Source organism: Achroia grisella, unplaced genomic scaffold, assembly GCF_030625045.1.
Source record: "Achroia grisella isolate CSIRO2021 unplaced genomic scaffold, CSIRO_AGI_Agris_v1 utg1248, whole genome shotgun sequence".
In the NCBI taxonomy this organism is placed as follows: domain Eukaryota; kingdom Metazoa; phylum Arthropoda; class Insecta; order Lepidoptera; family Pyralidae; genus Achroia; species Achroia grisella.
In genome coordinates, this window is record NW_026712607.1 from 1021763 (window position 1) to 1041765 (window position 20003).

General features: G+C 34.6%; 1 protein-coding gene across 1 annotated transcript in view; it reads left to right on the top strand.

Moving 5' to 3' along the window:
• LOC131854912 (uncharacterized) overlaps positions 1-20003 on the top strand; it is a 35938-nt gene that overhangs the window by 15666 nt on the left and 269 nt on the right. Inside the window, exons 2-3 of the mRNA XM_059206094.1 lie at positions 16539-16687; positions 19229-19302. Of these exons, the coding sequence (XP_059062077.1) occupies positions 16539-16687; positions 19229-19302 (223 nt within the window). The remainder of the gene's footprint in view (positions 1-16538; positions 16688-19228; positions 19303-20003) is intronic.

Below are 20003 nucleotides of genomic sequence, written 5' to 3' on the forward strand. Positions count from 1 at the left end.
GTAAATACATGCATAATATATATAGAAAACAGCCAGACAATACAAACAATCATATTCAAGAATACAAATGTTTGCACCGTGCGAGGAATCGAACCCGCGACCATCGGAAGTAAAGCATCGTTCTCAACCGCTAGACCTCATAGGATGGTTTCCACCCGAACACCGCCACGAGCGTACAACTAGTAAAAAAATATAAAGTGAAGATATATAAAGTTGTTATACTTACATAGAATGACAGTAGAAAAAATGAAGCAATGAAACGGGTAACATCTGTCACGATTCTTTCCAGACAATCGAGGAAACCTTTCTAGTAATTGTAGTACGTATAGTAACGGTAAAAGTTTAATTAAGCCCTAGTCCGGCCGATGTCCAATAAATTCCAAGGGACATTTACTACGTAAAGCTATGTCCACCTGTGAATTAACAGCTGTAATGCCTCATTGACAACAGGCGGCGTTCACACAGGCCTTGCTCTATATAAAACACTAGTAGCCCAACCCGGTTTCGCTCAAATAATAATATCTTTGGACAATTCACACAGGACCATCTAGTCCCAAGCTAAGCAAAGCTTGTATCTACATAGAAAACAAACAGACGAGTATGATAGAGGGATGGATGGTTGATCATGGAATGGTGCACCTGCCTGCAGTAACGGTTTACGCTGGCAGGGCACCAGTGGAAGATGATAAGATGAGCATGAGGTCAGGTCAGTTAGCCCATCGTGACAAGCTCACCAGGAATTTGTCACGATGGTTTCCAGGGGGAACCGCGTGGAGGTCAACCTGATATGGTACATTGCTGGCAATGGGGTTATTAGTCCACATTACTAACAATCCTCTTCCACTCGGTATAGTACAGTCAGAGTTCAATAAGTGAATGGACTTTATATGTAACTTTATGTATGCATAATTTTATGTAAGCATTACTCTTAACTAGAGGATTTGATCCCGGTTTCGGGACCCCGGGTTCCCGGTCGAAATTCCGATCTAATCCTGGAATCGTCGGGATTAACAATTTTTTTACTAATTAATAAATTTAGTGTATTGGTATAAAACGAAACGAAGTTAATCTCTATTTAATTTTTATCGGCCATCTTGGATAATCAGCTGATTGATTGAATTAGTTAGTAATAGAATTAATTAAGAGTCTGGACTAATGTTGACAAGACGTTAGTTGAGGGTCGAAAGGACAAGGATATAACACTGACGTAATACATTTCAATATTAACCCATTTCGTACAGCCTGCTAATCCCATGTCGAAGGCCTATAAACCCGTGAATTTGCATATTAGCTCGGATTAGGTTTCAGTAAACATATAATCCAAGATCGCACGGCCGCCAGAGGACACTTATTTTCCTTTTTTTCGGAATATTCTAATACTGTTAGCCGCAGCTGGCTTTTACAGCTTCATCGAACGATTGGGAGCTTCAAATGGCATTCAAAATCTGCGAGAAGACTGATGGAGCAGGACTGAATGGCTGAAGTGACCTACTTGTGGCCAGCTTTTGCTTGGCAGATGCAACTTTAGTGTATATGTTTAGCGTTTTTAAACTATCTGGTTAGTGTATTCGCACAGATAACATAATATTGTATTAATATAGATCTGTTTGTATCTCTCACTAACTGTCTATTTTACCTTATTACCGCTGAACGCATCTTTATAAAATTTCGCATGAAGATAGTTTGTATCACAACTTGCACAGATTTTCTTAGATCTGAAAAAAAAGTGAAGGTGATTGGTGGAAACAGGTTGCCTATATGAGGATTAAATATTTATTGTACTTAATATTTACAAAAGTGTAGTACATGATAACATCTACTATTGATCTATATTTTTGTAATTGTTATATGTATATGAGTATACGAATATATATGTATACACATATATGTAGCTGTGCATATATATGTATCCTAATGTTTAGTTGTTGTTATATAACTGTAATGGTTTTCAATAAATGTTCTTTCTTTCTATGTTTTCTTTAGTTAAAACAACATGCGAATGTTAGAACCTATTATTATTTCTCTCTATTATTTACGGTGGGTTTAACCCAGACCTTGTGGTCTGAGGTAATGGGGACATCGTCATATATGCAGCACGTGACAAAAAGTCATTGTTAATAACAGAAGTTATTTTTTAATGGAAAATATGAATTTACCAGAACATGTAAGAGATAAATGCTCATCAATATTAATAATAATAATGATTATACCCCTAGACATTTCAGGCAATGCCATCTAGTCCCAATCTAAGCAGAGCTTGTATTATTGATTCTAGATAAATGGTATAGTTCTATATATTCTGATACATACAGACATAATATACATAAAAAATATCAATACCGGTGCGAGGAATCAAAGCTGCGACCATCGGTAGTAAAGCACACCGCTTCACTAAACCGCTAGACCACCGTCGCCGTCATGGAGACTATTCATTGAAATTTGTTACAAGGAATTATAAATTGTTATTTGGCAATACTTAGAACTCTAATTGCTGGGGTCAGCAATGCTACCGAGTTTACCTAGTTGCAAATTACAACGTCGGTAGTCTATGATCTAATTGATACAATTCGCTGCTGACTCAGAACGTAGATTTACCTTTACCTTTATTTAAAATTTAAAAACTAAGTATGAAATGGGCGTCAAGTATTTAGTATTACATTTAGTTATAAAATGTTTCATGATTTACACTTCACTTCGAGAACATATTTTATGTAACCATTCGGAAATATATTAAGCTTTCATTCCCTATTTCACCCCTTCGAGATTATTTTTCAGATAAAAACCAATGTCCGTCCTCGTAATATAAGGTATTTTCATACCCAATGTCGTTAGGATCTGCCATTTTGTCGTAAAAAGATAACAAATGGACATCTAGAATCATTTTCAAATTTAGAATATTAGTATTTTGTTGTTTTTTTTTTATTTGCCATGTAGGCAAGCAAAGGCATTTATACAATACAGGCTTTCATTACATACATTTTCAAATTTAGAATATTAGTATTTTCTTTTGTTTCCCATAGGCTGGCAAAGATATTTATACAATACCGGTGTTTATTAAGTTTACTTAGTTAAAAAATACAATATTTCTTTTGTAAATTGATATGTAATATATAGTTTTAGTGAGACTTAGAACCGCCTTTTAGAAATATATACTATATACCTATAGACGCATTCACTCGCATAGCATTATATTATTTTCTCTGGATTCGCTTCCCACGTTTACCATATTTATGGGCACACTTGAAGGGCTCCCGGTATTGAATATTAAGTGGCTGCTTAACCAAAATATTGTTTGTTATGTGGTGTTGTTATCCGCGAAATAAACACATTTGTAACATAGTGAAACAAAATGGAGGATCTTACCACATCACCGTAATATATATCTAATAGTATTATAATATGACGACCTCGATGGTCTAGCGGTCTAGCACACCGCTTTACGACCGATGGTCGCGGGATCAATTCCTCGCACGGCACAAACATTTTGTATTCATGAATATGATTCTTTGTATCGGTCCGGGGGGGTTTCTATGTATAATATGTATGTATTTACAAAAAAAAACTATGTATATGTATCAGTTATCTAGTATCCATAACACAAGCTTTAGCTAGCTTAACTTGGGTCTAGATGGCGCTGTGTGAATTGTCCTGAGATTATTGTTATTATTATAATGCAAAGTCGCTTTTCGTCTGTCTGTATCTCCGATTACCTAATATAAAATATAGTTACATGAATATGGAAAATATATAAGCTCATGAATTAATGTTAATAATATATGTATGTATACATACAAATCGTGTGATAGCGGGCATCTACGAGTATCTAATCCGCAGACTGCATACATGGCCCGACCTCGGCCTCTCGTGTTTACAATGTGGCGAACATACCATCATTACAATTTATTACTTCATGCATTCATATAATTTTAATGGATTTAGATTACTTTGTTTAATTGTTGACTATTCGGCGACCATTCTACTTTCGTTTTTTCGGACTACTCTAATAATGTTAGCCGCAGCCGGCCCTTACAGCTTCAACGGGCTATAGGGGGCGAGAGTAGATGGCACTCCAAGCCAAAGGAAGGACTTATAGAGCGGCTGAAGACCAACTCCCGCCTGACTGATACGGCTTTAGTCTGAGGGCACCGCTAGGGGTTTTTTTTATGGATGATAATGGTATGGTGCACCCGCCTGCGCTAACGGTTTACCCTAGCAGGGCACCAGTGGAGGATGATAGGATGAATATGAAGTCAGATCAGTTAGCCCATCGTGACAAATTCACCAAGAATTCATCACGATGGTTTCCAGGGAAAACTACGTGGAGGTCGACCTGACATGGTACATTGCTAGCAATGGGATCATCAGTCCACATTACTAACAATGCCCTTCCCCCACCGCTAGGGGTTGGAACCTCGGTTCAGGTCGTCGTAATTTCGATCCAGGTTTGAATTGGACGGGGGATCGATCGGACTATCACAAAAAAGAACCCCTTTAACCTATCTCCAACTTTTCGAAATGCATCTGTCCCGGTTTCTGACCATCTCGATCTTCTAGGTTTAACAATATCATCCAACCTAAATTTCGGGGCATATATTGAATCTAGAGCTAAAACGGCATCAAAAAAACTGGGCGTCCTCTCAAGGGTTAGGAGATACTTCACGCCTGGACAGCTTTTAACGCTATACCAAGCACAGGTCCGATCTTGCATGGAGTATTGTTCCCACTTATGGGATGGATCCGCTCAGTACCAACTTGACGCTCTAGACTCAATCGACAGACGAGCAAGGAGACTTATCGGGGACGAATCACTTGTAGCTAAGAGGCTTCAAAGTCTTAATCACCGACGTAAAGTAGCTTGTCTATCGGTGTTCTATAGGCTCCATTTTGGCGAATGTGCTCAAGAACTGCACAACCTCATTCCTCCAGCACCGTTCCATCAACGTACAACAAGACGTAGAGAGCGGCTCCACCCCTACACTATTGACATCCCAGCTGCTCGAACTAACCGTTTTGCATCATCTTTCCTTATGCGAGCAGCTAAGAAGTGGAACTCTCTACCAGCGTCTATTTTTCCTGCCTCTTACAACATTGGGTCTTTTAAGTCAAGAGTGAATAGGTATTATTTGAGCTTGCGTGTAACAGCTTATACCACATCATCACTTAACATCAGGTGAGATTGCGGTCAAACGCGCTCAAATTATGATATAAATAAATAAAAAAAAAAACAAAACAAAAAAAAAAAAAAGTAGTCTACTACATTAGGCTTAAAAACTATATCCATACTCTATTCATTGCCTGATGCCTCGTTTAGAGACGAAACACGTGTTGCAATATGGGTGGAGAATAGTGGAGATTCAAAACCTTTCGGATTTTTTTTATACTTATGGTGTCTGACAAGCATACTGTCTATCTGATGGTAAATGGTTACCGTAGCCCGGTGTATCCCAATTAGTACGCGTACCCCCAGGGGTACGTGAAATTGCATCGAGGGGTACGTGCGGCTATCAGTAAAACAAACATACACACGCACTCACAAACTTTCACATTTATTATATTAGTGCGATTGCTACAATAAGGGCTACGCAAGGTTTGTGGTCTTTTTTGAAGTGGCAGCAAAAACTAATTGGGAACCACTGCCATAGTCTATGGACGCTTGAGACACCAGGGGTGTCACGTGCTCATTGCTGACCCTTAAGAAACCTTAATATACCCTTCTTGAAAAACCCCATGCTGTAGTCTCGTGAGAAAACCTCTGCAGGTAGTTCATTTAACAACCTAAGTGAACGCGAGAAGAAACTCCTCTGAGACCGCAAATTTAGGTCCGAGATCGTTTAGGTTGTGCAAATAATTTGATCACTACTGGAGAAAGTCATAACGCATCCCGTAGCGCTGGTTAAGTTCCAGCAATGAATATTTACTTATGTTAATACTGCTACTTAACTGTTTGTAATCACAAAATATCTTAAAAATGTAATGTTAAATAATATTTAATCAAAAGAGAAACACGCAAGTTTCTTACTCTTTTACGTTCTTCTAGTAGTGCATTACGAATGAATGATAGAATAAAAAAAATGTGACTATTCAAAAGCGTTTATCTGAAGTTTATTTGACTAAATATTGTTCCTATTTCTGTACCATTCTATTTATATAATAATTTTATTATGTATATATATGCATAATGCGTCTGTTATAGAAGATTTATGGCGTGATTTTATAATATAAATAGAAACAATCTTTAGTTTTATTTAAAGATAAGACTACTTACTATAAGATAAGTTTCTTATAGTAAGTAGTCTTATCTTTAAAATAAAACTTATATACATTCTATAAAAGTTTAATTTTAAACAATTGTTGTTTGCTGTTGGCCTTTACAACTTCAATCGATGAAAAAGAGCGCCTGAAGGCCAACTCCTTCCTGACGGATTCAACTAACGGTACGGTTATGGGTTTAAACCTCAGCTCAGAGAGTCGTAATTTCGATCCCCGTTATAAGGGGATACGGAATTGATCGGATGGGGTTGCACTTTTCTATTATAAATGAATTCTTATGAAACTTGGTTCCTATATCATTGTTGTGTTATTAAATAAATACTGAACAAATAATCATTACGTTTTAACGTATCTATTTATATACTGGTGGTCGCCCAGTGTTGGAAATTCGTACCAATTAATTTAACATTCAGTAAGACTATAGACAAATAATATTAAAAACAAAACAATATGAATCTGTTTTCAATTTGACCACAGACTAACAATAAACAAAAGAGTATACATATATGCATGTGTGTATCAAATACGTCTCTACGTGTAAATGCGTATGTATATATATCATAATGTATTTTTAATTAATAACATAAATAAAATATTATCATTCTTCACTACTTCTTTCTTATCTTCTTATTCGGTCCAGGTCACTATTTTACGCGAACGAAGTTGCATGTATAGCTAGTCTCATATATTTATCGAGATAGAAAGGAGACAATTGGTTAAATACATACTAATTTTCAACTTTCTATCTTGATAAACGTATGAGTTATGAATTTTTATTTATTTAATGTATTTTTATGCATAATTTTAATATTAATATTAGCATTCTGCACTAGAGGTACTCTATACAGACTATAAGTGTGCTAAATTTCGTATTCCTTCGTCCGCGCAATTTTCGAAAAAAGAGGTACACACTTTTTGCTTCACGTATTAAGCAAAAATACAAAAAATAATAAATTGATGTATTTAAGAGATACTGAGCAAGTAAGATCAGTAACATACTGATATGCATACTCAACTACTCATACAGTTATGTATATTATTAATTAAAGTATAAAACGGGCCTTTATTTTTCATCGCCTCATAAAACTTTAGTTATAACCGGCTTCATTATATTGTGCGGTCACCACCTACCCTCACTATGCCATGATTTAATGTGGGGCACACTGTACCTTTGGGGTTGTTTGGTTGATGAAAAATATGAAACCGCATTAAATATAGCACATATGTTTTGTAATGTATGCAAATACGTTTGTAGTAATTTTATAATAATATTAATATATTTATTTGTCAGATTATGGTATGTACAATGGTACTTGTTTAAACAAACCATAATATGGCACCTTATAATTTTTATTGTTGCTTAGTTACCGTTGCTAGGCAACCGTTGTTGATTTCGTGTCGTGAAAATGCAACCGAACATTGTACATTTGAATTGAAATAAAATTAATTTTTAGACATGAATAGTGTTTAATCATACTAATTAGTATGTATATAATATATATATAATGTAATTTTCATCACTTACAGCGTACAAATATTAATTCCGTAATCCAAGCATTAAAAAATACATTATAAATTCTAAACATGCGTACATAATTATTATTTACGTTGCGTATTTTTTTAATGGATCATAATGAAATGGGGCATCCGCCTGGGCTAACGGTTTACGCCGTCGGGGCACCAGTGGAGGATGATAAGATGAACATCAAAGTCAGGTCAGTTAGCCCATCGTGACAAATTCACCACGAATTTATCAGGATGGTTTCCAGGGGGAACCGAGTGGAGGTCAACCCGATATGGTACATATGCTTACAATATATTCATTAGTTCAGTTTACCACAGTTAAGAGAATTCTACATAACATTACTAATAATCACATTTCTCTTACATTACGTATTGTTACGCGGCAGATTCCGTTAGGGTTAAAAATTATTACAATTATTACAAAAGACGATTATTATAATGAAATGATATTTATTCAGTAGAAGAAAAAATAAAACATACAAACATTACACAAACAAAAAAAAGAAATAACAAACAGTGCGACAATTACAAAAAAAAACAGTACACGAATTACGTGTGTGTCTGTCGAAGCATCTACTGAATAGGTCCGTGCTCAGCATAATGCTGCAGCGGCTGGAGCGCTGCAACGCTGTTTTTCAGCACAAGACATGGGGTGGTGTATTGCCGTGTTGTACACGATTTATGATATGATACACTAAATATATAATAAATTGATATAAATATAAGACAAAATAACTCATAATATGACGGGCTTAGTGGTCTAGCACAATCTTACTTCCGAAGATTTCGGCTTCGACTTCTCGCCATGTGCAAATATTTGTATTCATGAGTAGCATAATAAAACATTTGTATTGATCTGAATGTTTACTATATATATTATGTACTACCGTTTGCTCGCGGCTTCGCTCGCGTTAATTTATCCCTTTCGGTGTGGAATTTATCAAAATTCTTTCTTAGGCGATGCCTTCATCATAATAGCAATGCATCCAAAATCTCAGCCCGATCGGTTTAAAATTGACAAAGTTTCATACAAAGTTTCATCCCCTATTTTAACCCCTTAGGGGTAGAATTAGTTGAAATCCTTTCGTAGTGGATGCCTACGTCATAACATCTACCTGCATGCCAAATTTCAGCCCGATTCGTCCAGTGGTTTGGGCTGTGCGTTGATAGATCACTATGTCAGTCACCTTTGAGTTATATATATTTAGATGTATGCAGAAAAAATGTATTTATGTATTTTTATCAGTGAGTACTGATAGAAAAACTGTAACTAACCATAACAAAAGTTCTGCTTAACTTGGGACTAGTTGGCGCTATATGAATTGTTCAGAGTTAATATTATTATAATTATAATTTTGTCAAAATTACTTAGGCGACAGGCGGTGTGATAATGCATACCCCATCATCAACCTAACTGATTACGGACAGTGCAGCTTGTTGCAGAAGTTTCGTCCCGCATAAACGCTCTCATTTTAGAATGTTGTTAAGAGGTAAACAAACAAATTCACCACTACATTTTTAGTAGTATTCATTACTTTACTGCGTAAATACAGCTCCAGACAGAATCCCAAAGAGTCTCAGTGTCACTCGGGTCCTGCGTCACCGGCAGTTATATAAATCTGTTTATTTTCATACACTTTTATTATTCTTCCGTATTATTTATACATACGGGCCGTGTGGGCCGGTCTAGCGCCAGAAACCATTAACAATGAAATAGAACTGTCCATAACGTTTTACAGTTGGCTCACTGATTGTTAAATGTGCGTAAATACATATAAAACAAATGAACGAGAAACATATAAAAAACCAAACTCTACGAAGCATTTTTATGTTGTTATTAAATTTTACTAGTAGCCGACCAGTGGTAGAAATTCGACCATAATCAAAAATACAAATAATCTTTGAACACGCAATAACAAATGTACATTTTTTAAGAAAAAAGTAAAGAGAATATATGTTGGTATGTTCAATATATGACAATATGTGTAATTTTTTTTTTATTTATGTAATAGATTTTTATGCCTAATATTAAAAAATATTAGGCATTCTGCACCCTTTCTCTACATAGACTGTTAACAATGAACTATCCACAACGTTTGACAGTTGGCTTACTGATTGTTAAATGTACGTGAATACATATAAAACGATAAAAATGAACGAGAGAAATGTAAAAACCCAAACACCTCGAAGCATTTTTATGTTGTTTTTAAATTTTACTAGTAGGTATCGGCCCAGTGGTCGAATTTCAATCATAATAAAAAATACAAAAGAAACTTTCAACACACAATAACTAATATATATTTTTTAAGAATAAACAAAGAAGTATATATGCGTAGGTATGTGTGTTGAATAAATAGTAGTGTGTAATGATTTTTTGTTGATGTAATATATCTAAATATATATAACTCAAAGGTGACTGACAGTGATCTATCAACGCACAGCCCAAACCACTGGATGGATAGGGCTGAAATTTGGCATGCAGGTAGATGTTATGACGTAGGCATCCGCTAAGAAAGGATTTTGATTAATTCTACCCCTAAGGGGATAAAATAGGGGATGAAAGTTTGCACAAATCTTCTTAGATTTTGTAGGCCCTAATTTTACACACGCTAAACAAAAGTAAAGCCGCAAAAACTACACTCAATAATAATATTTACTACTGCGAGCGAAGCCGCGGGCAAAAGCTAGTTTTTTATATGCATAATAAAAAAAAACTTTCTGCTCTCCTTCTCTACAGTGTGCGAAATGTCATATTCCTCTTTCAGACAAATTCTACCTCGGTATAAATGATAATGATATCGGAGTTGTAAGGTTTCTTAATGATCGGCAACACGCACAGTGTTTCAGGTGTCCATATGATACTATAACCGTTTACCATCAGATGGGCCATATGCTTGCCACCTTTGTAATATAAAAAAAGAATTCCGGAGCTTTAATCGATATAAAGATGTCACTCGCTAAGACGTTAGATTTGGTAGAATAAAAACTAAATAAAGGAATGGGGATGGATGTCGTGAGGAATAGAGGAAACGAACGCCGAGATTTATTAAGGAAAGTAACAACATAAAAACAGAACATTAATTTCGTCTGTTTGGTTTTGTGTTGACTTCGTTCCTTCTACGACTTGGCACATATGTTGTCATTGTGAGCAATAAATCTTACTGATATTATAAACGCGAAAGTTTGTGAGTATGGATGTTTGTTACTCGTTCACGTAAAAACTACTAAACGGATTTTTATTAAACTTTTCAATAATGTAGCTTATACATCAGAATAGCATATAGGCTATAAATTTCACCCGGGTAAATCCCAGGGCTCAACTTGTACTATATATTATAACAAAAGACAACGCTAGTGACCTATATGTTTATTTACTTATAGACCTAAGGTCACAATACTAATTTTTATGTATAAATATAACTATGATTATTGCTGTGCTCACTCTCTCTTTTATTTGAAAGAGAAAGAAAAGGCACAGTGATCCAAGCGAAGCAATGGATGACATATTGCTAGTCATACAATGAATGTTACAAAAAATAAGTAGGTATAGTATGCGAAGGTAGTCCAGAAGACAGCATTACACAAAAATTGTATTAAAAAAATTAACTTCTTAGCACTCCATATATTCACTATACCGTGCCGGGTCTACGGTGTGGCGAGAGGTATACTCAGAGTAATTCCTGGGACTGACACCCGGGTTTAAAGGGCCCTTGCCAACGTACGCCAACACTCACCTTCGTAGCTCGTGTTTTTTCCTTGCCCAGCCAATTATATCATACGTCCATTCTTGTTATGTGATATATATGTATTTTAGTATAAAATTTGATTAGTAGGGAAAAAAATATATAAAATGTGATGTTCATGAGCGAGTAAAATGTCCTACATGAATAAATGATTTTTGAATTAAATTTGAATTTTATTACATACTTTTTTATATACCTATGACGCGATCATCATTTATTGTACAACTAAGGAAAATCACGGGACCTTATCATTTATTTATTTCTTTATTTATTTGAAACCAACAGCATACACAATACATAAAAACAGAAAGTACAAACCAATAGCACAGATAACATAATATTACATACAGATACCCCATCCCATACAAGAAAATGGTTCCTTCCTAACTCGGGCTATTCTTCGGGCTATTTTATTTCGCCGCCGTAGCCGCTAGATGTCTCTAGATCTGAAGCAGTTCGGATTACTAGTGGGTGCTTAGTAACAAAGCACGAAAATAGATGGCAGTCAATTCAGTCTACATGACATCTGTTTTGCAAAGATAGGTATATACAAGATATGTAGGTAACTGTATCGTGTACCTCATTAGGGACGATTCAAGATTCAATGTAAATGTGTAGGTATAATATCGTTAGCCGATACCCTGCAGATATGGCTTATGTGCCAATGTATATATTATGTTATAGTTTATTCTACATTCCATGCCTATTTTTTTCTCTCGACGAAGATATGTTGTAACGCGTCTGCGCTATACGTATAGCCCGATTTTGATACGTTTATACTCGTACGTATCAACATCGGGCTATATGATTTTTTATTTCAATCGTTATGTGTAAGAGACTGGTTTTAGCTACAATGAATTTACTGGTATATACCTCATGTATTCTACGATGTACCCCTCTTTTCCCTAATGAGAATTCCGCTATATCTTATATATAAACTTCGTATCACAGTGTTAGTTGCCATATTTCTCCCACATTTTGATGAAATTTGATATGTATACTTGCTAGGTCTGAGGTATGGTTGTTATTTATTTTTTATACCCCTAAGTCATAGGGGTGGCCTACCCTGAATTTTTTTTTTTGTATTATGGACAATTTTTTATTTATTTATAATGTTACATACACGCCTAAATTTTGGCCCGTCTTTCACCAACCCCTATTTTTAATAGCGATATTCTTACAAATATTATAAATGCTAAATTAACTCTGTCTGTTTGTCTCGCTTTCACGCCCGTTACACGTTAGAAATGTGTAACGGGGGAACACGTTACTTAATACGAAATTATGTATATTACAATAAAACTTAACGAGAAAATATTATAATGATGTCACTGGAACACTCATTGCTTTATTACTATACCGTCCATTAGTCGCGAACTTTCTGGATGCGCGAGAGGCGCGCTCCTATTGGTCGGTCGGTGCGGTTACCGCACGACGCGCATGCGCTGTACGCTTAGATGAGTCTCACGGCACGGGCGTAAGTACTTACTATGTAATATGTATACATATGGGTGTCACAAATGTTTTTATTACAAGTAATATTACTCTATTATCTAAGCCAGTAATGTGTGCTTATTTTGAACTTGATAATATTCAGAATTACTTGTATACATAACTTTCAATATCTACAATAATAATATATTTGATGTATGAAAGAAATGTATGTACCTACATAAAAAGTTCATTTTTGAAATGTATGAAAGAAATTAATGTACCTACATTAAAAGATAATTTTTGACATGTATGAAATGTATGTACCTACATTAAAATATAATTTTTGAAATGTATGAGATGTATGAAAGAAATGTATGTACCTACATAAAAAGTTCATTTTTTAAATGTATGAAATGTATGAAAGAAATGTGTGTACCTACATTAAAAGATAATTTTTGACATGTATGAAATGTATGAAAGAAATGTATGTACCTACATTAAAATATAATTTTTGAAATGTATGCACCGTACAATAACAATACACGTTAAACATCATACCACAGAGTCATACGCAAGTTAAAAACAAACTGTTATGATATTAATGAGAAAGGAAAATCAACTTTATGGTATTCGAGTTAGGGTCGATTTCTCTCTTTTTTTTAAATACTATTTTAATCTTGCCAGTATTCAAAGACAACTACGATTCGTACTCGATATTTTAAATTATTATGTAATCGATTTTTAGTACAAATGTAAATAACCAACGACACTAATAATGTACTACTATATTCCGTTCTTTGAAACGGAACACTGCTATAATACAAAATAATGAAAATTTACTGTTCACAACGACTCATTAAAAGCATCATCGAATAATGCGCTGTAATAAAATCCTGTTATCGATTATTAAAAAAAATCGATAATACATGTATTTATTTTTAATATGACAACACTTCATACATAAGTATTATTGGAAATAGTATTACTTGCTTGTTCGGCTATTTTTAATTTACTTAAAATTTTTTTATATGTTTAATTTACAATAATGATATATTAAGTGCTTATTATTGGAAAATATAAAAAGACATTTAATTAGGCCGATACAAATGACAACAATGCCATCTATGAAAGCATTTTGAAAACATTAGCCCATAGAGCCCCGTATTAGCACTGATTAAATTAATTAAGTACTGGAAAATAACAAAATGAGTAAATATATGAAAATTACTTTTCTAAACGCATTATTTCATTTTAACATGTATATATAACTTTTTAAAAATTGATTAAACATTTTTGTAAACACAGTTTTGTTTTTTAAAACGTTTGCAAAACTATGAAGAATTCCATCGATACCAATCACGCCATCTATATGCAACTTTTAGCAATAATAATGGCTACTTCCTCACGGATTGCCACTGCCAATAGTATAGCTAATAATAGGTTTCACAATATCAGTAAAAAATTATAACAAAGTGACGGACTTCACACAAAAGATAACAGGAATACATTCCGAGGTTTCAGAAATGACCTAGGCCGCGTAATATGGGAGTTCATAATTCGCAGCACACGTCAGACTGGTCAGGACCGATAGTAATTGTTATGTACCCCTGCATTACATACATTACTATATATGTTTATAATTTTACATGTTACATTTAAACGTAATATAAAACGTAAATATACTTATAGTATATTTTATACAAACTTAAACAATATAGGTATTTCAATACCCAACAAAAATAACACAAAAACAAATTGCACTACAGTCAGAATTATCATACTATAAATCCAATTACTATGATGTCTATTCCTCAGCCATTTATGTTATCTATTTATGATATAATAGGTAATTATTATTGATATAAGAGATCAGTTTAAGATGTGCTCGTAAACTTGCGATTTAAAATTGCATTTTGAACCGAAAAAAAGATCTACATTTTCAAAATTTTTATTGTAATTGCGTAGAATACGCACTATAGGGGCATTACTAGCATAATTGGTGGACCTTGATGGTACATGCATAAGCGGTGTATGACGTGTTCGCTTGGGAGGTGTACAGTATGCAACTCGCGCTACCAATTCAGGGCAATCTAAGTTACCGCGTACTATATCAAATAATAGGCACATTTCTGCTACAGCACGTCTTTCTTCAAGAGTAGGAATACGAAACTCCTGACAACACTCAAGATAGGAGTTAACAGGACGTCTAAAACGGTAGGCAAGATGATCAACAAATTTTTTCTGTATACGTTCAAGACGTTCTATATAAATTTCGTATTGTGGTGACCATACCGGGCACGCATAATCCAAAATACTGCGAACATATGTATAGTACAGGTTTTTTAGCGTAGCTATATCGTGAAAAGGCGTAGTTACCCGCAGTACGAATCCCAAGGATTTAAAAGCCTTCGATGTTATTATATCAATATGTTGATCGAGGATCATTTTATAATCGAAATGTACACCAAGATCACGTACCTTATCTTTCCGTTCTATTGACAATTAATTAATACTATCATCCTTATTTATACCTATAATCTTTTCTTCTTCATCTTTAATAAAAATAAAAACATATAATACAAAATGTGGTAAGATCCTGTTATTTTTGCTAATTGTATGTACGTATAAATTTTATTACTATCAGTTCAGGCGTTTAACAATAATAATCGTGATAAAATAACAGACATACAACCACTGTAATAAAATATTAGTATAGATTATAAATAAAACGTTTTATTGGAACATTCTCACAAGTATGTACGTATATCCTTAAAGATTTCCTCTTGCGTTTACGGCTCGGATTATGTTACCTGTTTTGATTCGACTATAAATCTACAACCATTTCCCTACAAGTTGTATTTATGCCTGCTATCTATCAGGTATAAAGAGTTATACATTTTTCTTTATACACCGTTAGTCATAAAGTGTACAAAAGCTATAAACTTGTGATTCACGAAACTAAACAATCCTTGCAGAGAAAAGAAATTATTGTTTAAAACTTTGAATAATCTTATTTTTTTATATTATAAATGTGAAAGTTTGTGAGTATGGATGGATGTTTGTTCCTTTTTCACGCAAAAACTATTGAACGGATTTTGATGAAACTTTACAGTAATATAGCTTATACATAAGAAAAACATATATGCTATAAAGTTCATGCGAGTGAAACCGCGGACACAGCTCGTAATGTTATAAAATAGTTTTTAATTGTCTGACTAGTTATCTACTTACCGTTGTCAATTACATTATGCATATGATTAATCGAATGTCTATCTGTCGGCCTGATGGCTTGGCTCTTTAGCACACCGCCTTACTTCCGTTGATCTCGGGTTCAATTCCCTGTACGGTAACATTTGTATGCATGACTAGATCGACCTGTGTTTTCTATGTTTATAAAAAAATGTATCATGTATTTATATTTGTTGTCTAGAACAATAATACAAGTCTGCTTAGCTTAGGACAATTCACACACTATCCTTTAAAAAAAAACATTACATACTCTACCCCTTTCATACAAATATTATATTTTAAATTAATAATGTTTATAACTGATTTGTATGTTGCCAGCGTGTGTGGAGGAGGAATGCCTAGACTGGGAGGGCAAGTCGGTCCCTCACGGCCTGCTGTACGTGCCCGGCCCAGGAGTCTGCTCCCTCTGTGTCTGCTACCACTCTGAGCCGATGTGGTGCAAAGCCATATACTGTGATCCGCCTTATGTGAGTATCATTTATATGAATTCCACAATCAAGCATACGGCTCGACATATAACTAAAACCAGTCCTAAAAGCAACACCACTTGATTGTTAGTAGAGGATTACGGGCTCAATGGCTGCCTTTACACGTTACTTCTTTCATCTAGCCCAGTGATTCCCAAAGCGTGGCCCAGGTCCCGCAGGGGGACAATTCGAAAATAGACTTTATCAAAATTATGAATTTGAAAATTTGCTTACTGTTTCAATTATAATGTCCTGTGATCTTCCTAAAACCTGTTATTTAAGTTTCTTAAGTAAAAGAATTAAATTTTTCAGATTGTTAATAAGGCAATTCGAATATGTAAAGAGTCCATTTTCGAATTGAAAAATTAAAATTATTAATATGAATAATAACTTACTTACTGTCTCTTACTTAATTACAATTTCCATAGTGATCTTTCTAAAACCTGTTATTTAAGTTTCTCAAGTGAATAGTTAAATTTTTCAATGTTATGAATTATATATATTAAGTAGGGGGAAAGGGTGGCATAAGAATTTTAGAATGTCTAAGATGTGGCATGGCACTAAAAAGATTGGGAAACACTGATCTAGCCTATCATGGAAGATTATAACAGCTATATAACATTACGCTACGAACAATAGGAGCGGAAATGCAACTAAAACTGTTGCAAAAACGGGGAAAATGTACGCAGAAGAAGTCGCGCGGGTCGGCTAGTGTTGAGTATATGGGTGTATACGTACATAAATATAATGTATAGGCAGCGCGCATGTACAGCTGCGCGCGCAATTTAATTATGTCATTTTCTTGTCTCATATAAAATTAAATTAGATAAACGTTTGCTTTGTTATTTTATTTAAATATATATAAATATAATCCAGATCAAGTCCATAAGTACATATATATAAACTATTAAATTTTGCTGTAAAATATCGTAGTCCTAAAAGAAAATGTATGTCCTATAAACACATTTCGCGATGATTTACTACTTCGGTAACAAATTTTAAATATAGCGCTATGAAATAAAATAATACATAAAAGTAAGGTCACGTAATAATTTATCGTGTTATAACTTGCCAAATGTAGGCCGAAATAACCGTTGCCAAAGTATTGAATGCACAGTGGGTACTTAAAATATATTATTTATTACTTGGTGTGACAAGTAGACGACTAATATTTGTTATGAATAATAAAAATTGTGTGGTAATCTTATATATATGTATCTACAGGCTAAGGGGCAATTAGTGAAAGATGATTAAAAGATTCAGAAGATGAAGGTCAGTTATCCCACTGTGGTCAATTCTTAAATAAATCCAAAGAAATATATCCTACACGGCTTTACTAGAAGGGAACGTCTAGAGTAGTGTTTCCTTTTTAGTGTCATGCCCCATCTTATATAACATACATAATTATTAACATAAAAAAATTTATACGTTCAGTTAAGAAACTTACTTAATAGGTTTTAGGAAGAAATCACTAAGAAATTGTTAATAAAACAGTAATTAAATTTTCAAAACAATGAAAAATTCAAAGTCACTTTCCATATAATTTTAATAAAGAGTCCATTTTCGAATTATATGGATGCCCCCCTATGGAGCTTGGGCCTTGCGTTGAGAAACACTGGTCTAGAGTATATAGCTTATAAGTAAAGCTTCATTAGAAATCGTGAAATCATAAAGTAAACATCATATATAATCATCACTATTTACCAAAAAAGTTAAAGAAGATAAAGTAAAAAGAAGTCGGAATAAAAATACAATGTCATCACTCGTTTTCATGCGTAAGATGTTACGAGAACCGTATAAGAGAACAACTCATAAACACATGGAATAGGTAAAAGAAAAACTGAAATTAAATTCCTTTGCTAATAAATATACGTAGTAACAGTACGCTAAATAAATTTCATTCGATAACAAAGAAATCTTCTGAAAGGAACATCGTGCCTACCTAGGTACGGGACGATAATGGATTGTTATGATGACCTAAAAAATTCTGAAATGGACTCTTCCAAATCACTAGCCACTTAAGAGTAGTGTAGACAATTTATTGTAATAGTCTCGACGTCAATAAAGTAAAATGTACTTCTACATTGCGTATTTTGTATGTAAATTCAGATTTGCCTAAAACTGCAGTAAGTTCTATACTAGAACGTGTATCTAAAGCTGCACTAGCAGGCTCCTACAAGATTTGTTTGGGCAGGGAGAGAAACATGAGCGATGAACATGAGTGTTGATGTACGTCTTCAAATCTACACCCGGGTCATAAGTCCCGGGAACTGCTCAGAGTCTCGCCACACGATGAACCCGGCACACGTACAGTGAATCCAGGGAAGCCAAGAAGTTCATCTCTCTCTTTTTTATTTAAGAGAGAGCATATCAGTAATCTGGAGAGTCAGTCATATTTATACATAGAAATTGCAACAACATCAACAACAGCTCAGAGTTTCTTTCTCTGCAAAAAGATGGACTCGGCACAAACACGGCGAATTCATAGACTGCTAAGAATTTCGTCTCGTCTCTCTAATTTATGATTCCGCTTGTTTACAGTTTTGTAAAAACTTTCGAGTCGGCGAGCGATGTTGCGAATTCGAGTGCCTAGACCCACCCGGCGAAGACACCAGGTAAATGTGACACCACACTAATGTTATATATCTATTAACTTCGTAAACATTTCTTTATAAGTGATTATCTTTTTATTATAAATCAATTGTTACCACCAACGTGGATCAGTTGAGCAAAATAGTTACTAGCTCTCAGAGTCTCAGAGAGAGACAGAGATTACGAATGGAACAAATACGTAAAAACTCGGTGCCGATAAGTCCATCCTTGGTTTTATTTTAAGTTTTGGTCATCTCTGAAACCAAACCAAATCAAAATCCATAGAATAAACTGTTTTATGGCAAAATGTAATCTGTGGAGCACAAAATAAAAAAACGCTCTTAAAGTGTTAGCGCATTTCATATATCCCTTTTTTAATAGTTGTCTCTTCTCCTACTTCTAAAATCCGACAACACACATGAAATTCCACTAGTGTCAGAACGACGGTAATCTCTTACCATCATCCAGAAGTCCCCTTGTCTACACACTCAAGGCACCGTTCCGCGGCCTGCGGGGGCGCTGCGCATCGGCAACTGCGGCCGGTGGCGGACACCGGCACTTCTTGCCCGACCGGAACCAACACTTACCGGCTTACAAATAATTCCACCTTTCTTAGTTTAACGTACATCTGTCTATCTTTCATAACTGTTTTCATATTATATATATTAATCACAGTCCACTGGCTTTATTAGCTATCCAGGACTTAACACCCCTATATTATAAA